At 40.8% G+C, this 22,412-nt stretch overlaps 1 protein-coding gene across 3 annotated transcripts in view; it reads right to left on the bottom strand.

Moving 5' to 3' along the window:
- The window catches only part of CTDSPL (CTD small phosphatase like), a 116,819-nt gene extending 94,910 nt beyond the window's left edge, over positions 1 to 21,909 (bottom strand). For all 3 annotated transcript variants that reach the window (XM_045798243.2, XM_045798244.2, XM_045798247.2), the window contains exon 1: positions 21,751 to 21,909. In XM_045798243.2, the coding sequence (XP_045654199.1) occupies positions 21,751 to 21,829 (79 nt within the window). In that variant the 5' untranslated portion in view covers positions 21,830 to 21,909. The remainder of the gene's footprint in view (positions 1 to 21,750) is intronic.
- Between the last annotated feature and the right edge of the window lie 503 nt (positions 21,910 to 22,412).

Raw genomic sequence — 22,412 nt, 5'->3', positions numbered from 1 at the left:
TAAAATAAAATCTTTAAAAAAAAAAGTGTTGTTGGAAAAAATATACTCACATTTTGTTTGATATACACTGAAAAACAGTCTTCCAGAAAGATGGTACTAATTTCAACTCCTATCAATAGTTGTCAATTCCCTAAACCATTCTGAACCCTGAGTTTTGTTCATGTTTACAAATTTTACCTAATAACAAGAATGAAAAAGAGGACAAGGAGAAGGAAGGGAATAATGAAGGGGGGGTAAACAGAAGGGGGAATGAACCACGAGAGACTATGGATTCTGGGAAACAAACTGAGGGCTTCAGAGGGGAGGGAGGTGGGGGATTGGGATAGGCCGGTGATGGGTATTAAGGAGGGCACGTATTGCATGGTGCATTGGGTGTTATATGCAAATAATGAATCATGGAACGTTGCATCAAAAACTGGCGATGTACTGTATGGTGACTAATAAAACAAAATAAAAATTATAAAGACCCCCCCCCCGCCAAAAAAAAAAAAAAGAAAAAGAGGACAGTGTTATGGAGTCTTAGACATTAAAAAGAGGATAGTCTGAATGACTTTCATTATTTTGAAAATGTAGATGAAATGGGCAAATTCCTAGAAAAAAGAAACTTGCCAAAACTTAGAAGAACTAGAATATCTGAACAGTCTTATATTAAATTAAATCTACATTTAAAAACCTTCCCACAAAGGAACTGCCGGCCTCAAAGGGATTCACCTATGTATACTACTCAATATTTAAAGAAGAAATAACACTAACCTTACACAAATTCTTCCAGGGAATAAAATTCTCCAATTTGTTTTTTTGGTTTTTTTTTTTAAGATTTTATTTATTTATTTGACAGAGAGAGCACAAGCAGGGGGAGCAGCAGGCAGAGGGAAGGGGGAAAAGCAGACTCCCTGCTGAGCAGGGAGCCCAATGTAGGGCTCGATCCCAGGACCCTGGGACCATGACCTGAGCCGAAGGCAGGTGCCCAACCAACTGAGCCACCCAGGCGCCCCATCCAGTTTGTTTTTTGAGGCCAGCATAACCTTGATACCAAAACCTCACAAGGACATTGAAAGAAAAGAAAACACAGGCCAATCTCTTCTGGACATGTTGATAAAGTTACAGGCACTGTTAATACTACAGCGGTTTATTTCCAGGTATCTTCATAACTGAGAAAAATGCTCAATTTTAGTTAGGGGTCAGTGAATATAAAGAAGTATCATCTTTCGCTAACCACATTGCTAGACTCCCTGAATTCTATTCATGGGCTACTTGGGGATCTATGGATTCCAGGTTAAAAATCCCTTCACTGAGGGGCGCCTGAGTGGCACAGCGGTTAAGCGTCTGCCTTCGGCTCAGGGCGTGATCCCAGCGATCCGGGATCGAGCCCCACATCAGGCTCCTCCGCTATGAGCCTGCTTCTTCCTCTCCCACTCCCCCTGCTTGTGTTCCCTCTCTCGCTGGCTGTCTCTATCTCTGTCGAATAAATAAATAAAATCTTAAAAAAAAAAAAAATCCCTTCACTGAAAAACCAGTGCTGGAGGCGGCCCAGGTGACTAGGGAACCAGAGCTCCAATCCAAATGTTGATCCCATCAGTTCAAAGCCTTAGTGAGGGCCTCTGCACGAGGGATGCCACAGGTCTTCAAACACTTTTTCAGTTGATTTCTTTTAAGATGACTCCTTTTGATTTTGCATTTCACACATTTCTTTGTTCTCCTTCCAATATGATTTTACTTTGCTTAATATACAGGACTTGACTAAACATTTCAATTCCTTTATTCCTGAAATAAATTCCCATGATAACGGGGTAGAATTGGCAAATCAAGCAAATCATCCCTCTGATGGTACCCAAGCTATTTGACTACACATTTGTAAATAGAACACTTTAAACCAACACAGACTTTTGTGGCCAGCACTCTACACAGAGCCAACCTGACTCCAGACCAAGCATTCACAACACCCTTTGAAAGGTCACCTGAGAGAAACATAATAGGACTGGGGTGTGATCTGGCTCCAACCTGTGTATCTGGCACAGCCTGAGTTAGCACTGAGATCACCTGAACCCCCTCTGGAAAGCTCAATGACCAAGTTTTCTGGATATCTTCCTGAACACTCTCCCAATGGGAAAAGAACCAACTAAATTCAATTACTGCCTCTTTACCACTTCTTCTGAATTTATCTAAAGGAGGCGATAATTTTTAAAATTTATCTTAATACTCAACCAATGTCCAGAATTAACATGTTTAATTATGAAATACTTAAGAGAAGTACAAGGAATAAATGTAACAAATAACTATATGTTATGCTACCCAACTACCCAGCTCTAGCACCTCTTAAAATCTTACTGTATTTGTTTCAAGAAAATAGTTCATAAAAAACAAAACATGCAGTATACACCTGAAGGTACTTATATAGCCTTCCCTGATTCCATCCCTGTCCTCCCTCCTGGGAAATACCCACCCACTATTGTGAATTTGTTCACCATTCCTAAGGATGTTCCTGCAGTTTTATAATATATGCATATATCCATACACTATAAACTATTTTTGCATGTTTTCACATTTATGTAAGGCATCACATTCTGTTACTATGGAACTTGCTTTTTTGTTCAATGTTACATTTTAAAATTTTAGCCATGTTAACAGGTGTGGCTCTAGTTTATTCCTTTTAATTGCCTTATATGATTTCACTGTTGGCTTCCTGGGGAACCTGGTTGTCTCAGTTGGTAGAGCATGCGACTCTTGATCTTAGGGTCAAGAGTTCAAGCCTAATGTTGGGCACAGAGCTTATTTAAAAAAAAAAGTTAAAAGAATTGGCTTTCTTTTGTTTCTAGTAGTTTCTAGAAAATGAGCACCTCTTAAGGGAGAACAAGTACTGTTACGGTGATGCTGCTAAGTTGAATCACCAGCAGGTGGGGGCAGCCGTCTATTTCACTAGGATAGTTCTAAGGTGTACTTAAGCATTTTGCTCTGGCTGTGCAACAGCCAAGTCTGATTCTTTCGCCATACCAGAGCGCCTACAAGTCACTAAAATCTTTTGACACACTCCTTTCTGCCTAAAACAGTTCACATGGACTCTGTGGTTTGCCACTAAGAACTGTGACCAATACAATGAGATTCAAGCATCTTTAGGAGCCTTCTTAGCACTCTTTCCTTCCAAAAACACCTAAAAACTCCACTTTTATTTAATGACACACCTAGAAATAGTGTGTAAATGATAAGAGTGAAACCTATCACTTCCGGAATTCTAGAGATAAAAACTATTGGATTCTTGGCCTTTAACTTCTCTCATTTCTAACTGTTTACAGTACACAAGTGAATATGAAGAGGGGGAAGAGTTAATAGTAAGACTCAAAGAAACAGAATTTGTTATATAAATAACAGAGCATGAATTGTTAAGAAAATGTGGCCTGTCAACTTGGGTGAGCCCTAGAATTTATCCTGTTAAATATGCCACCTCTGGCAGAAGCAAAAAGAAGTATCTTTTGGAAAAATATGGTTGCTGTCTTTCAAGATGTAAATCTTTTGAGCTTATGGTATTCTCCAAATATTTCCTACATTTCCTTTTAACAGAGTCCACACACTAGGTTTAACTCCTGGTTCTACTATTTGGTAGGTCTGTATCTACATCCTATAAGCAAGTTGCTTAACCTCTCTCTGAGACTCTGTTTCCACGGATATAAAATACGGATTAAAATACCTACACCTAAAGGTTGTTGAAGGATTAAATGAGATATGCATGTAAAGTACTTGGCATATAGTAGGCATAAAATAAATAGTAGCTTCCATGGCACTTTTTATATCTTCTTCTTAGAGCACTATGCTTGAACACCTCAAATATATGGGCAGGTCTCATTCATCTGTGCATCCCAGGCACCTGGTATAGGTGAACAACGTATAACGAGTGCTCAATAAATGTTTCTAAATAAATGAATTAGAAATAATATGAATAATAACAAGAAGAAATGTTTATCAGACACTTATGTACTTTGATATGCACTATATATATAGATATATACACACATATATTACATTGTTTAATCCTCATAATAATCCTATGAGGTATTAGCTACTATAAGATCAAGGCTCAGAGAGATTAAGTAATTTGTCAAAGTTCACACAACTCATAATGATTGAGCTGGAATTCAAACCCAAGCCTATGCCTTTGAACGTTACACTCTACCACATTCTGCTCAGGCAGCACAAGGAGGTGTCAAGAGAAAGTGATGCTTGAGCTGGATCTTAGAGGAGGACTAAGAATCCATCAGGCACATAAGGGAAAAGGCATCCCAGTAAGGTGAATCAGTACATGCACAATGGAGCAAAAAATGACAGCCTGCTGGGGCTCGGCAAGTAGCTCATTACAGTGTAGAAGAGGAGTCCCTGGACAGGAGACTGTAAAGGTGGTCTAGGGTCAGTCCATGGAGGGCTTTATAGGCTATGAAACATCATGTTCTTATCTTGGGGCCAATGGGGAATCAGAGAGAAACAGATTTAAGCAGGCAGTAGCATGAGCAGAGCTGTGCTTCAGAAATTTACCTCTAGTAGCCTCACAGAGGAAGAGCTGGAATGAAAGCCCAGATAGGAGGTAGACTACAGAAAAGGGTATTAGCCCTTTGCCCAAGCTTCCCCATCTCTGAGACTCTGATCATCTCCATACCATTTTCTAAATGACATCTTAACATTAGTCGCCAACACAACTGTGATCTCTAAACAAACTGGGTCACACGTCTTGGATGAGGACTTCTTTCTTGGGGAAGTTTCAGCTGTTTACTTACCTGGGGACAAAGGAAATGAAGCTACCCAGTGAATGAGCTGACTCTGCCCTTTTGTTTCAGGTAGTATAAGCACTTTTCCCTGACTCCACCACCCCAGACATCTGTGGACAGCCTACAAGGTATCCCTCACACCCTTCAGAGCCCAGGCCCTCTCTGCAGAGCTGGGGCTTCGGCACAGTTTTCTGTCCTAGTGCTATTCTACTCCTTTGTTCTCTTAGACTCCATCACGATAGTCACTATTTTTGTACTATTGTATAACTGTGGGAGACTATATTTTAAACTCAAATGCTTATTTATCTTATCTCGTACTTTTGTATTAGCTTTCTGCAGAAGGATACTCAAGATTAGAAGAAATTCTCAGCCCCAATTCTAAATCTGAAAAAAAGATATACCGTACAAAATCTGTTTGGGTAAGTTCCTAAAAAAAGACTGGAGGAAGTCATAGGTTTTGTCTTTCAGGGGCCCTCTCACTGCAAAATGCAGAGTAAATCTTCCCTGCCAGACTGTAAAATGTCTTGGTCTTTTCTTCTGCTTAAATTATGACCAAAAATTTACTTCTGAGGGAGGGCTGGTACTATATTAAGCTTAACACCACTTCACATTAAGGAGGTGATCAAAATTTAAGGAGAGTTCAGAATCCAGAAATAGACCCACATATATGTAGTCAATTGATTTTTAATAAAGGTTCAGAGGTAGTACAATAGAGAAAGGATGGTCTTTTCAATAAATGAGGCGGAAACAACTGCCACATTCATATGCAAACAAATAAATCTCAATTTCTGCTCTTCAGAAGACATCAACATCTCACACCCATGAGGGTAGCTGCTATCAAAAAGACCAAAAATAGCAAGCATTGGCAAGGATGTGAGAAATTTTGAATCCTTATATACCTGAAGGGAATTTAAAATGGTGTAGCTGCTATGGAATACAGTATAGCTGGTCCTGAAAAATTAAACACAGAATTACCATATGATGCGGAATTCCACTTTTGGATATGTACCCATTCACAATGACTAAAACGTGGAAGCAAACTAGTATGCACTGACACATGAATAATTAAGCAAAATGTGGTACATTTTATATACTACATTTATATACCACAATATGTATCAGATATATACATATATATGTGCACTGTATATATATTATATATACAGTACATACACAATACAGTTGACCCCTGAAAAACATAGGTTTGAACTGTATGGGTTCACTTATATGTGAATTTTTTTTTGCAGTACAGTACTGTAAATGTACTTTGCCTTCCTTATGATTTTCTCAATATTTTCTCTAGCCTACTTTATTGAAAGAATATAGTACATAATACATACAACATACAAAATATGTGCTAATTGTCTGTTCATGCTATCAGTAAGCCTTCCTGTCAATAGCAGGCTATTAGCAGTTGAAGTTGTTGTGGAGTCAAAAGTTAACATGTGGATTTTCAACCGCATCAGGAGGGCAGTGCCCTTAACCTCTGAATTATTCAAGGGTCAACTAACTGTATATACAATGGAATATTATTAAGCCTTAAAAAGGAAGGGAACTGTAACACATGCTACAACATAGATCAGTCTTCAGGGATTTACAGTAAGTGAAATAAGCCAGTCATAAAAAGACAAACACTGCCTGACTCCACTTACATGAGGTACCCAGGACAGTCAAAATCAGAGACAGAAAGTACAATGGTGGTTGCCAGAAGCTAGGCAGGGGGGGAATGCAGAGTTAGTGTTTAATGGGTACAGAGTTTCAGTGTTATAGGATGAAAAGAGTTCTGGAGATGGATGCACAACAGTGTGAATGTACTTAACACCACTGAACTGTACATTTACAAATGGTTAAGATGGTACATTTTATGTTGTGTGTATTTCACCACAGTTAAAAACTGGAAAATAAAAGACATTGCTAAGGGAATGAAAAGACAAACCAAAGACTGAGAGAAAATACTTGCCGAACATATTCAACAAAGAATGTGTACCCAGAATATATAAAGAACCTTCTAACTCGGTAAAAAGAAATAAAACAATCCATGGGGTGCCAGGGTGGCTCAGCTGGTTAAGCATTTAACTCTTAATTTTGGCTCAGGTCATGATCTCAGGGTCCTGGGATCGAGCCCTGCATGGAGCCCCATGTCAAGGTCTGCACTCAGAGGGGAGTCTGCTTGAGGTTTCTCTCTCTCCCTTTCCCCTTGCCCCTCCCTCTGCTTGCTCGCATGCTCTCTCTCTAATAAATAAATAAATCTTAAAAAAAACCAAACAATCCAATTTTCTAAAACTGGGAAACAATTTGAACAGACAACTTAGCACAGAATTTATTTACATGGCACACAAACACATAAAAAGACCTCAGCACTACCAGTTATTACGGAAATAAAAATTAAAATCATGACAAGATACCACTAGAAACCTACTACAATGGCTAAAATTAAAAACTGACAGTGCCAAGACTTATCCAAAAGAAAAGAGAAAGGACCCAGATTATTAAAATTATGAATGAAAAAGGAGAGGTCACGACGAGCACCATTGAAATTGGAAGGATTATTAGAAATTTTTATCAACAGCTATATGCCAATAAACTAAGCAATCTGGAAGAGATGGAATCCTTCCTGGAAACCTATAAACTACCAAGATTGAAACCGGAAGAAATTGATTCCTTAAACAGGCCAATTAATTATGAAGAAATTGAGTCAGTGATAAACAACCTTCCAAATAACAAAACTCCAGGCCTGGACGGTTTTCCTGGGGAATTCTACCAAACATTCAAAGAAGAAATAATACCTATTCTCCTAAAGCTATTTCAAAAAATAGAAACAGAAGGAAAGCTACCAAACTCATTTTATGAGGCCAATATTACCTTGATCCCCAAACCAGGCAAAGACCCCATCAAAAAGGAGAATTACAGACCGATTTCCCTAATGAATATGGACGCCAAAATCCTCAACAAGATACTTGCTAATAGAATCCAACAGTACATTAAAAGGATTATCCATCACGATCAAGTGGGATTCATACCTGGGATGCAAGCGTGGTTCAATATTCGCAAATCAATCAGCGTGATACATCATATCAACAAGAAAAGACTCAGGAACCATATGATCCTCTCAATCGATGCCGAAAAAGCATTTGACAAAATACAGCATCCTTTCCTGATTAAAACCCTTCAGAGTGTAGGAATAGAAGGTACATTTCTCAATCTCATAAAAGCCATCTATGAAAAGCCTACTGCAAATATTATTCTCAATGGGGAAAAGCTGGAAGCCTTTCCCTTAAGATCAGGAACTCGACAAGGATGCCCACTCTCGCCACTATTATTCAACATAGTACTAGAAGTCCTTGCAACAGCAATCAGACGACAAAAAGGGATCAAAGGTATTCAAATTGGCAAAGAAGAAGTCAAAATGTCTCTCTTTGCAGATGACATGATACTCTATATGGAAAACCCAAAAGAAGCCACTCCCAAACTATTAGAAGTTATAGAGCAATTCAGTAACGTGGCAGGATACAAAATAAATGCTCAGAAATCAGTTGCATTTCTATACACGAATAACGAGACGGAAGAAAGAGAAATTAGGGAATCCATCCCATTTACAATAGCACCAAAAACCATACGTTACCTTGGAATTAACTTAACCAGAGACGTAAAGGACCTATATTCTAGAAACTATAAATCCCTCTTGAAAGACATTGAGGAAGACATAAAAAGATGGAAAGATATTCCATGCTCATGGATCGGAAGAATTAACATAGTTAAAATGTCCATGCTACCCAGAGCAATCTACACTTTCAATGCTATCCCGATCAAAATGCCAAGGACATTTTTCAAAGAACTGGAACAAACAGTCCTTAAATTTGTATGGAAACAGAAAAGGCCCCGAATCTCCAAGGAACTGTTGAAAAGGAAAAACAAAGCTGAGGGCATCACAATGCCGGATTTCGAGCTGTACTACAAAGCTGTGATCACAAAGACAGCATGGTACTGGCACAAAAACAGACACATAGACCAATGGAACAGAATAGAGAGCCCAGAAATGGACCCTCGGCTCTTTGGGCAACTAATATTTGATAAAGCAGGAAAAAACATCCGGTGGGAAAAAGACAGTCTCTTCAATAAATGGTGCTGGGAAAATTGGACAGCTACATGCAAGAGAATGAAACTTGACCACTATCTCACACCACACACAAAAATAAACTCCAAATGGATGAAAGACCTCGATGTGAGACAGGAATCCATCAAAATTCTAGAGGAGAACATAGGCAACAACCTCTACGACATCGGCCAAAGCAACCTTTTTCATGACATATCCCCAAAGGCAAGAGAAACAAAAGATAAAATGAACTTATGGGACTTCATCAAGATTAAAAGTTTCTGCACATCCAAGGAAACAGTCAGAAAAACTAAGAGGCAGCCCACGGAATGGGAGAATATATTTGCAAATGACACTACAGATAAAGGACTGGTATCCAAGATCTACAAAGAACTTCTCAAACTCAATACACGAGAAACAAATAAACAAATCGAAAAATGGGCAGAAGATATGAACAGACACTTTTCCAATGAAGACATACAAATGGCTAACAGACACATGAAAAAATGTTCAAAATCATTAGCCATCAAGGAAATTCAAATCAAAACCACACTGAGATACCACCTTACGCCAGTTAGAATGGCAAAAATAGACAAGGCAAGAAACAGCAATTGTTGGAGAGGATGTGGAGAAAGGGGATCCCTCCTACATTGTTGGTGGGAATGCAAGTTGGTACAGCCACTCTGGAAAACAGTGTGGAGGTCCCTTAAAAAGTTAAAAATTGAGCTACCCTATGATCCAGCCATTGCACTACTGGGTATTTACCCCAAAGATACAGACGTAGTGAAGAGAAGGGCCATATGCACCCCAATGTTTATAGCAGCAATGTCCACAATAGCTAAATTGTGGAAGGAGCCGAGATGCCCTTCAACAGATGACTGGATTAAGAAGTTGTGGTCCATATATACAATGGAATATTACTCAGCTATCAAAAAGAACGAGTTCTCAACATTTGCTACAACATGGACAGCACTGGAGGAGATAATGCTAAGTGAAATAAGTCAAGCAGAGAAAGACAACTATCATATGATTTCTCTCATCTATGGAACATAAGAACTAGGATGATCGGTAGGGGAAGAAAGGGATAAAGAAAGGGGGGGTAATCAGAAGGGGGAATGAAACATGAGAGACTATGGACTATGAGAAACAAACTGAGGACTTCAGAGGGGAGGGGGGTGGGGGAATGGGATAGACCGGTGATGGGTAGTAAGGAGGGCACGTATTGCATGGTGCACTGGGTGTTATACACAACTAATGAATCATCGAGCCTTACATCGGAAACCGGGGATGTACTGTATGGTGACTAACATAATATAATAAAAAATCATTAAAAAAAAATAATAAAAAAAAATAAAAACTGACAGTGCCAAGTACCAACAAGGATGAGAGCAACTGGAATTGTCATACACTGCTGATGGAAATGCAAAATGGTACCACCACTATGAAAAATAATTTGTCAGTTTTTTTTTTTTTATAAAGTGACACATACACTTTTAAACTGTGGTACTTCCACACAAGTGAATACTACCCAGTAATAAATGCAAACAAACCATGGATACATGTAACCATCTGAATGAATTTCAAAAGCATTGGGTTAAATGAAAGAGGCCAAACTCTAAAGGCTACATATTGTATATGTAGTTATACATTTACATATGTCATTTAGTATATGTCATTCTAGAAAAGACAAAAAACAATAGGGGAGAGAACAGATCATTGTCAGGAGCTGGGTGTAGAGGGAGGATAGGTGCAATGGGGCACTGGGAATATTTTGAGACTGATGTTAATATTCTCAGCCTTGACTCTGGAGGTGGTTATACAGCTGCCCGAGTGTGTCAACACTCAGAAATTTGTAAGCTTGGGTTACACCAAAAAGAGTGATTTTTATTGTATGCAAATTTACCTCGATATAAAAGCAAACTTAAAAAAATTCAAAAAGAAGTCAGGCCTTGGGCAGTGATACAGGGTATACAGTGGAGTAGAAAAGTTAATGCTCGCTAATAACTGTTTCAACTGATCTAACAGAGGTAAGCTCCTCAAACTGCACACTTGTTTGATGACTGCTATGAACTGTATTTGTTCTAACCAAAACCAAAATGAACGTGTTGAGCTGTTCCCTCAAAAAGAGGAAGGAAAGTACGGCTCTGACTGAAGTCTATGGAGATAAGGTCAATGGTTGTTGACTTGAACAGAAGTGAGCCAAATCCTTTGGACAAATTTAATGATATGCTAAGCATGAAAGCTGAATCTTGATCAGAATGCAGGAGCTATTCTACATAATGTACAGTGCAGTGTACATTCTTCTTGGAACACTGACTTCTCTCTGGCACTGAAAGGCTACATTTCATTCAAGCCGTGTTGACAAGGTGGCGCAGTTTGTTCTTCAAGATCCCCTGAAACATTTAAGGCTTAGGCTAAATACTAATTATGAAAAATAAGTGGTAAACATCAAATGTTAAGCCACTGCTCTTCAGTTTTTATAGTGCTTTAAGTATCAGGATTTTAAAACATTTTGGCAAATAGCCTTAATACAAATCATAATTACAAAGAAACCTTTCAGTTTTTAACTTGAAGCAGCTACTCAGAATCAAAATGAGCTATTACTTAGGTGATTACATAATCCTCAGCATCCATAAAGACCACTGTTTATTATGCCCTGGCTTCAGAGAACTATGCCACTAGTGTTTTCAGTCCTGATCCCAAATACAAAAATGTCCACATCCCAACCCAGTGCTACAAACAGTTCCTAAGCCTTTGCTCCATCATATGATGTCATTTCAGAGCCACAAAGGCAAATATTTGCTTAATTTTATTTTAAATATAGCACTGAATATGTATCCTCACTTTTTTGAAAATAGGAAAATGTATGTTAAAAAGATTAAAGAGAAGAAAACTATTTAAAGAAAGTAAATTTTAAAAAGAAAGGCAGGTCATTAAAAATACTAAACGTTAAACATCTGATAAATCAAGATTTAAGATCTGGAAAGTAAGGTTGAAGGTATATATCATGCCTTTAATATTACTCAAGAGATTCCTTACATTCCCTGACCTTGGCACCATACGTTACTGACAAAGCAAGTGAAAAAAAATCATATATTAAAATATATATATATATTTAAATCTAGAATCATTGGTGGCCAGAGTGTTTCCTGACTTCTGCCAGTTCCTGGCTGAAAAGACCCAGTGAACCCACTGTCCCCGTCATGTATCCCACTTCCTCTACCCTCAACATTACTAAAAGGGAAAAAGGTGTTTACCTTGCTTCTGGGTATATATCCAAAGGAAACAAAATCACTATCTCAAAGAGACATCTGCCCCCACCCCCATGTTGATTGCAGCATTATTCACAATAGCCAAGACATGGAAACAACCCAAGTGTCCATCGATAGAGGAACGGATAAAGATGTGGTGTGTGTCTATATGGTGGAATGTTATGCAGCTATAAAAAAGAAGGAAATCTGCCCTTTGTAACAACATGGATGGACTTCGAGGGCATTATGCTAAGTAAAATAAGTCAGACAAAGATAAATACTATATGATCTCACTCATATGAGGAATCCAAAAAAACCAAATTCATAGAAAAAGCAATTAGATTTGTGGTTGCCAGAGGCAGGGAGTCAAGGAGGGGGACTGGGTGAAGGTGATCATAGGTACAAATTTGTAAACTCCCAGTTACAAGATAAATAAGCACTGGGGATGTAACATACAACATGATGACTATAGTTAACGCTGTTGTATGGTATATTTCAAAGTTGCTAAGAGAGTAAATCCTAAAAGCTCTTATAAGGGAAAAAAAGGGAAGTTTTTCTGTTTTGTAATTATACAAGGTGAAGGATGTAACCTAAGCTTATTGTAGTAATCATTTTACAGTATGTATGTACATAAGTCATCATGCTATATAACTTAAGCTTAAAGAGCGCTGGATGGCAATAAAACTGGAAGACAGACAAGTAGGTAAGTAAATACATACATACATACCTACTTCAGAATTAAACTCGAGGCTCTGTGGACCCTTCTGAAAACCCAGTCCTCCCATTCCAAATGGGGTTACTTTCCAACAGTCAAGTGCAGTTTGAGCAAGTTTCTGAAGCCCTAAAACCTCCTTCCAGAGCAGCCCAGACTGAAAGCAGGCTTTTCCGGTCACTGGCCAGCAAGCCATGTCCAGGGGGTCATGAGTGCTAAGTCCAGAGATAAGCTCCTTTGTATTTAACCATGAAAACATTTCTATTTACTTAAATTGATGCTTTCTTGCTTGAGAAATAAAATCAAAGATATGAGTTTAAACATGCTTGCCAATCAAATGGAATATTAGATCAAAAATACATTTAAATCAAAATATTATGAACTCTGATTTAAAATTCTGGTGTTAAGACCAAAGCTTATGAATGCATCTTTTTAAGATTATTTAAACAACAGTTGTCACTGAAGCCCTACTGATCTAGCCTTGATTTCACACTGAATTTATTATCATGTCTCTTTTTAGGGGACAATCAAGATTCTCAAAGCACTAACTCACTTTGACTTTGACATTACACAGTGTTGAAATAAACCTTTAAAAAAAACTTTCCAACTCCAGTCTTCCTTACAATACTAATTTGGATCAGTCTAAAAGCTAATCAGAGGTCTTCTGCTTCCAGGTACAGGAGTAGACATATTTCTTCTTATTCTTTCCACTAAATATAACTAAAAACCCTGGACACTGTTTATAAAGTAAACATAAGAAGACTCTGAACGGTGGAAAGAAGATAGACCAGCTAGGGACTTTGAGACCTGAAATGACATTGCAGTGATCTCTAGGGTTTCTTTTTCTCTCTAATAGCCCAGACTTAGCTGAAGAAGCTGGATAAAGTGAACACTAACAGTTGCAGGCAAGAGTTCCCTCAAAAGACTATTCTTTATAGCCAAAGGACCAGAAAAGGGATAGTCTAGCAAGACAGAAAACTTTCAGACAATAACTGCTCTACTGTAGCCAAATACCCCCCCCCCACACACACACACATGCATTGTAGTCCCAACCTCACCCATGCCAGCAAAATCTGATGGGTACCTAGAATTCCACCCTCATCACAGTGTAAGGAGGCTGGGGTAGTGTCAGAGAAGGCCAAGTAGGGAGCAGGAACTTTCATCCCTAACAACTGATAAAGAACCTCCCCATCTCCCAGAGATGTCAGTGGAGATCATGTGGCCAGCTTGGACTTCCATCCCTACCTAGCAATAATGAAATACTCCTCTTCTCCCACTGGAGTGGTGTCAGAGGAGGCACAGGAAGAGTCAGGGCTTTCCCATCACCCCATTCTAATAAGACCACTCCCACTACAGTTCAACAGAGACCATGCAGGAGCTGAAACTCCCTCCCTGTCCAGCAGTGTGTCAAAAGAGGCCAAGTAGAGATCCTGGGCTTCTACATCTATTTAGCATATTAAGGTAGTGCTCTCCCTTCTCTGCTGGAGCAGTTCAAAGAAAACCAAATAAAACAGAAGGTTGAAATAAGATCCAGAGTCTCATAACAAAGAAAGAAACTGTCCAGGTTTCAATTGCAATTAGCTTATTAGACCAAGACCCAGAAATTTTCAAACTGAATGAAAAAGGACAATCAATAGATGCCAACACCAAGATGATAGAGACGTTATACTTATCTGACAAAGATTTTAGAGCAACTATGATAAAAACAATTAGGAACACTTTAAAGCAAATGAGGAAAATAGAAAGCCTCAGGAAAGAAACAGAAAGCCTCATGAGAGAAATACAAGATATAAAGAAAAACTAAATGGAAGATTTAGAACTAAAAGATACAAAAATTAAAATAAAAATCTCAGTGGATGGGAGATATTTAGCAGCATGGAGGGAACTAGGAACAAATCAATGAACTTGAAGACAGGACAACAGAAATTATCCAATCTGAATTAATAGAAAAGAAAAAAGAGTAGTTAGTATTGACAAACCCATGGACTATAGCAAAGGATTTAATATTTGTGTCATCAGAGTCCCAGAAGGAGAAGAGAAACGACAATGCTGAAAAAGTATTTCAGGAAATAATGGCTGAAAACTTCCCAAATTTGGCAAGAGACGCTCTCTACAAATTCAAGAAGCTGAACTAATTCCAAACAGGATAAACCCCAAGAAATCCACACCAAGACATATCATAACGAAACTTCTGAAAACTAGAGATGGTACAGCCACTTTGGAAGACAGTTTGGCAGTTTCTTACAAAACTAAAAATATTCTTAGTATGGCACTCCTTGCTATTTATCCAAAGGAGTTGAAAACTTGTGTCTCCAGGAAAACCTGCACCCAGATGTTTATAGCAGCTTTATTCGTAACTGCTAAAACTTGGAAGCAACTGAGATGTCCTTTAGTAGGCAAATGGAAAAACTATGGTGCATCTATAGAATGGAATATTATTTTACACTAGAAAGAAATGAGCCATGAAAAGACATGGAGGAAGCTTAAATGCGTATTACCAAGTTAAAGAAGCCAATCTGAAAAGGCTACATACATACTGTATGATTCCAACTATGTAACATTCTGGAAAAGGCAAAACTATGGAAACAGTAAAAAGATCAGTGGTTGCCCAGGGGTTGCAGGGAGGGAGGAATGAATAAATAGAACACAGAGGATTTTTAGAGCAGTGAAACTATTCTGTATGATACTCAAATGGTGGATACAGGACACTACCCATTTGTCAAAACCCATAAAATGTAAGACACCAAGAGTGAGCCATAATGTAAACTGTGGGCTTGGGGGGATAACAATGTGTCAATGCAGGTTCATAGACTGTAGTAAATGTACCACTCTGATGCAGGATACTGACAGTGGGGGAGGTTGTGCATGTGTGGGGTCAGCATTATATGGGAACTCTAAATTTCTACTCAGTTTTGCTGTGAACCTGAAATTGCTCTAAAAAAATAAAGTCCATTTTTAAAAAAATACATTGAACTGAATAAAAGTGAAAATGTAACATCAGAATTTGTGGGACATTGCAAAAGTAGTGTTAAGAGAAAAATTTGTAGCACTAAATGCATGCATTAGAAAAGAAGAAAAGTCTCAAATCAATAATCTAAAGCTCTCCTCCAAGAACCAAGAAAAAGAGCAAAATAAACCCAAATCGAGCAGAAGGAAGGAAATAATAAAGAAAACAACAGAAATTGTTGAAGTTGAAGGCATAAAAGCAACAGAGAAAATTAACGAATCAAAGAGCTGGGTCACTGAAAAGATCAAGAAAAATGAGAAACTTGTAGCAAGAACGACAAAAATTACCAATAACAGGAATGAAACGGAGTTTATCACTTCAAATGCTGCAGGCATCAAACAGGTAATATGGGAATAATACTATGAACAACTCCACACATAAATTTGACAAGTTATATGAAATGGATTAAATCTTGAAGAAAAAAGTACCTATAACTTAGCCAATATGAGAGAGATAATTTGAATAGCTCTAGAACTATTAAGGAAATTGAATTTGTAGTTAAAAACTCCCCCCAAAAGAAATCTCCAGGCCCAGATGATTTCACTGGAGAATTAACACCTATTCTGCATAATCTCTTCCAGAAAAAAAAAGGAGAGAGATCACTTCCCAATTTATTTTGTGAAGCTGATACCAAACCAGATTAAAGGCAACGCAAAAAAAGAAGCTGTATCACTCATGAATACAGATGTAAAAAGTCTTAACAAATAGAATTCATCAACATATAAAAAGAACTATATACCTCATAAAACCATGAGGTGTACTGTAGGGATGCAAGGCTGGTTCGATATTCAAAAATAAATCAATATAATCTACCACATTAGCAGACTAAAGACAAAAACTCACATGATCATGTCAGTTGATGCACAAAAAGCACATGACAAAATAACATCTATTTTTGATTAAAGCTTTCAGAAAAATAAGAAATACAGAGAAACTTCCTCAACCTGATAAAGATTTTCTACAAAAAAACCTACAGCTGACATTATACTTAATGGTAAAAGACTGAATGGTTTCCCACTGGGAACAAGGCAAGGTTGTCCAATCTCCCCACTATTGTTCAACACACTTCTGGAAGTTCTAGTGAGTGCAATAAAGCAAGAAAAAGAAATAAAAAGTTCACAAATCAGAAATGAAGGCATATAAATGTTCTTATTTGATGATATGTCCATCTATGTAAAAAACTGCAAGAAATCTACAAAGCCTCTTACAACTAATATGTGAACTCAGCAAGGTCACAGGATATAAGACAAACATATAAAAACCAAGTATACTTCTACATACTAGCACTGAATACTTGGACCAAAATTAAAAGTACAGTATAATCACTTAAAAAGAGAGAGAGAGGGGTGCCTGGGTGGCTCAGTCAGTTAAGCTTCTGCCTTCAGCTCAGGTCATGATCTCTGGGTCCTGCGATCGAGTCCTGCATTGGGCTCCTTGTTCAGTGGGGAGTCTGCTTCTCCCTCTCCCACTGCCCCCCCCCTCCGTCTCGTGGTCTCCTTTGCTCGCTCTCTCGCAAATGAATAAATAAAATCTTTTAAAGAGAGAGAGAGAGAGAGAAACATTTAAATGTAAATCTAACTAAACATCAACAGGACTTACATGCTGAAAACTACACAACCCTGACGAAAGAATCAAAGAATATCTATATCAATAAACATAATGTGCTCATGGACTGGAAGACTCAACATCATGAAGACGTCAGTTCTCCCCAAATTTATACACAGGTCTAATATAATTCCTACAAAAATCTCAACAACACTTTTTGTAGATATAGACAAGATTATTATAAAATGCATATAGATAAAAACAGAACTAGAACAGCTAAAACAATTTTTGAAAAAGAACAAAATTAGTCTATCCTATTTCAAGACTTAATACATAGCTATGGTACTCAAGACTGCATGGTATGGATAGAGGTAGAGACACAGAGATCAGTGGAACAAAATAAAGAACCCAGAAAGAGACCTACACAAATATGCAGAACGGATTTCTGACAGAGATGCAAAAGAAATTCAAAAGAGGAAGGACAGCCTTTCCAACAAATGTGGCTAAAGCAATGAGACAGCCAGAGGCAAAAACAAAACAAAAAACAAAACAAAACTGAACTTAAATTTCTCACTTTATAAAAAAAAGTAACTCAGAATGAATTTTTTTGTTATGCAAGTAATGTACCTATCAGTGAAAATTCTTGTAAATGTTTCTTTGATCACATATGAGGACATCTTCCCAGGAGAAAAACCCAGAAGTAAAACTGAATATTTGAAGGTATGGACAATTTTGTTGACTGGTTGAACCAATACCTGTTCCCGCCCATTTCTAATCAGCTCCTGCCTCCCATAACAAAGGCTGGAAAAGCAAGAAACTCACTTTGCTTGCAGCTAGGGTTGGCCATGTGACCCAGTTCTAGCTAAGAAAACACCAGAAAAGTTTGCTGAGCAGTCCCTAGGAATGTTTTTGCTTTCCAGGTAAAAGGGATAGACATGACTGGCACTGTCCCTTTTTCCTGCCCTGAAGGTGGCTGTGGTGTTTGGAGGGGTGGCAGCCATGTTACACCATTGAAGGAAAGCCTAGAGAATCACTGTGATGTCAGTCTTGCTATCAGTGAGTTGCTGAACCAACGCCATCAGGAGCTTACCTCCAGACTATTTGTTACATGAGAACAAACTCCTATTGGTTTAAGCCATAGTATAAGGCTGGTTTTCTTTTACTTGCAGCCAAATGGGTTCCTAAACAATTCAGTACTAACATGCTCTCTAAAAAGTCTGTGCTTATTTTATTCTCTAACAGAAGTCTGTAAGTGTCCATTTCCCATAACTTTTATTTACTTTGAATGTTGTCATTTAAATATTTAACCAAGCTGATGCAAGCAACTACTTCACGTGAGGAACAGCATCATTTCACACATTTATTGAACAGATTTCCTCTTCCATGACTTCCTTGTTCATATCTCCCTTGTCCACTTTTCTACTGTATTGTTTAGCTTTTTCTTATTGATTTGTAAGAGTAAATTTCTAGACAGCAAAGCAATTGAACTCACAGGGAAATCTGCCTCTGCATCTTTATACTATTGACCAAATCAAAAACAGCTAAGAAATAAATCTTCCCTGACAGGCCAGGCTGACAGTGACAATCATGACAGTCATCTCCAAGTAGTGCACCACCACGTGGCAATGTGTCAAGAAGTAATTCAACTCGTGCAAAAACACCATAGCCCATGTTTACTAGTACTTTTTTTTTTTTAACAAATCAACACCTAAGGAAAGGTTTATGGAATAGTGGCACACCAGACAAGAGTCCTTAACATACATCATCTCATTGAACCCTAATATCAAATCCAAGAGCAGCATTTTTATTTCTGTTTCACAGAATAAATGCTGAAAGTAAACTTTTAAAACCAATAGTTTGTTTTCTACCACAAAAACTTCAACATTCCAGGCCCCATAAATAAAAACAAAATGATTGTTTACCTAAAATTAAAATTATGTAAAATATATTGTGCCTATCTAAACAGATCAGTGTGCTTAAGCTAGAAACACTGCTAAACCTGTTTAGTGGATTAGGAATCTTAGGAAGTTGTTCCAAAGTTTGGCAATGAAGTTTATTTCCACATTGTCACTGACCATTTTTTTTCCATTTCTTTAAAGTGAAAAGCTGAATTGAGCACTATTTTAATGCTTCAGCAAGACTACTATAGCTCTCCATTCCACCCCAGAGCAGCAAGTATTCGCCTCATCAGTTAACAATCAGCCGACCTGACACTAGAAAACAAACAAAATAAGCTGTTAAAGATAATAAAAGATCATCATGAAAAGCAATGTAAACAGGTTGAGGAGAACAAGCACCATCCTTGAGTATTTGTACATGATTGGATTTTGGCTCAACTGACTCTACTTTAAAAAGCCTAGCAGCTAGAGGGAAAGAGAAAGTTGGGGAGGATCCTGCTCCAGGACTCAGATTGGGGGCAGCAGGAGGGCTGAGGCCCTGACAAATACTTCCCTGCTTTATGCCACACCTCTCCTCACAAGAGCTGTGGATTCTCTCTCTGGCAAAGCATCACACAAAGCACTCAATCCAGAGCGGGTGAGGCATAGATAATCAAACCACCTTCATGCCTCCCACTAAACCTTCCCCGAGAGGACACACCCAGCCCAGAGCTTGCAGGCCAGGGCCCCAAGAACTGACAGCCCCCAATGGCAAGAACCTATGTGTTGCCCACTTGAGGCCCAGGGAGACATAAGAGATTCACCTGAAGCACCCTCTTTGCATAATTTTTCAGCCAGTTTGAAAGGCACAGAAAAATGCCTGGGGGAGTTTGATTTCTAATTCTACATAAAAGAAAACAAGTCTGCAGATACATAATGTTTATGGTCTACAAACGTGCAAATGGGTTGATAAATTCCCAATCTGAGGGTACCTCTGGTGGTTTCTTCCATTTTCCGATGGGTTTGCCCAGTGGTCCCTGCTGGAAAGAGACAGGGGCTTGTTTTCTCCCACCCCATCCCCTCTTCCTCAGAAGGGCTGCACACCTCACCTCACTGGCACAGCAAGGGTGATAACACATGGAAAGAAATCTGATTCTTTCCCAAAGTTGGCTGTGGCCAGGCAAGGCTGGGTGAGGGAAGGGTGTCCTGGTGGGCTGCTCCTGACATCAATAGAGATGTTTGGGGGGGGGGGCGCACAGCAGGAAGAGAGGGAGGCAGGGCTTTAGTAACCAAAACAGACCAAGCCAGATTCCTTGGCCCTTCAAAACCTCAGGACAACTCACTAGAGGGACACTAAGCAGGGCATATGAGAAAGAGGGACGCCAAGTCTCAGAGAGGGGCAGAGACACAAAGAAAAAGAGCCAGAAGGAAAGGGAAGACGGTGATGGGGTCAAATGTGCTAAAACCAAACCAGGCATTGCAGCACAGAGGGAAGGGACACACCTGGCACCCTAAGGGCTCTCTGAGTGCCCGTTAGAGGCAGGCCCTAAAAAGGCCCAGGGAGAACCAGACTTTGCTGGCACTTCCGACAGGCTGGTGTCACTGAGACAGCACAGTCGAAAAAGGGGGGGATGGCTTAGGCACTGCCCATCCCCCCCTTCCCCCAGCACTTGCACCACCACCACTTGCACCAGCACTTGCACACAGCCTCAATGGTGCACACCTACGACACAGACAGGCACAGCGCCTCCATGTGTATGAGTACACAAACACATACACCCTTCCCGTCCATGGACACAACTTATTCAGCCTCCCAGCTGGATGGTGTAGGCACGCAATACACACACGTGAACTCCGCCAGGAGGGAACACACATATAACCCTTCTGCAGGCTCACGCTCATACAGACACACACATACCTACTCCACAACGTCTTAGTCAGCTACATACAAAACCTCCACATAAGGCACATACAAAAACTCATGGCCTGGAAGGAAAACATGCACAGTCTCTGTGGTAGGTGCACACACACCCTTACAATCTCAGTTGGCGTGTGCACACACACGTAAGTGCACACACACGTAAGTTCACACTCAGAATCCGCCAGGCACATATACACACTCACAACCTGTCAGGTGCACAGCACACTCAGCACCTCTCTGGTGGGTGCACACACCCTTACCACCTCAGTCTCATGCACACACAAAACCTACCAGAGCACACGCACTCATGGCCTGCCAGCAACACACACACACACACACACACACACACACACACACACACACACACTCACAACTTCTCCGTCAGCGGAGCGCAAACCCAAACTCGCAGCTGCTCAGGGTCACCGCCACACGCTCACAGCCTGGCCCGGGGCGCACCCCCACACCCACGCACCCTCCGGAGCGGGCGCACCCCTCCCCCAGGCCCGTGCGGGCGCGCGGCGCCCAACTCCGGCGGCGGCGCGGGGAGTGCGCCCGCCCCCCGCCCGCGGCCGCCCGCCCGCGCCCCCGCTCACCTTTCTCGCCGGCGCCCCGCGCGCGGCCCTCGTCCTCCTTGGGGTTGGTCACCTGGGTGATGATGGCCGGGCCGTCCATGGGTGCGCGGCGTGGCGGCCGCCCGCCGGCCCGGCCCCCCGCAAGCCAGGCGCGCGGGGGCGCGGCGCGCGGGGCCGCGGGCCGGGGGGGGCGCTCGCCGCCGCCGCCTGGGCGCGCCCGCCGCCCGGCCCCGCGCTCAGGGAGAGGCGGCCCGGGCCCGCGCCCCAGCTCCCGCCGCCGCCGCCGCTGGGCTGGAGCGGCCGCCGCCTCGTCACCATGAACCCCGGAGCCGCGCCCGGGAGAGCCGCGCACAGGGAGGCGGAGCGGGAGGCCGGGCGCCGCGGGAAGCGGGAGCGGCCGAGGGGGAAGGAGCGAGCGCCGAGCGAGGGCGGGAGGGCGGGCGGGAAGGAGGGAGGGAGCGAGGGAAAGAAGGAGGGCGGGCGGGTGGGTGTGTCCCGGCCGGGGGACCGGCCTCCGCCGCCGCCACCGCCGCCGCCGGCGCTGCCCGCCGGCCCCGGGGGGGAGAGGGGTGCGGGGTGAGACGGAGGGGTGAGTGGAGGGCAGGAGAAGCGTGCGAGTGGGTGTGTGTGTGGGGGGTCTTGGGCAGACGAGTGGGGTGCAGGGCTTGCGGTGCAGGAGATCC

Source organism: Ursus americanus, chromosome 20 (assembly GCF_024610735.1).
Source record: "Ursus americanus isolate L20-20 chromosome 20, mUrsAme1.1.p, whole genome shotgun sequence".
NCBI lineage: Eukaryota > Metazoa > Chordata > Mammalia > Carnivora > Ursidae > Ursus > Ursus americanus.
This window is presented reverse-complemented; position numbering and strand designations above follow the sequence as displayed.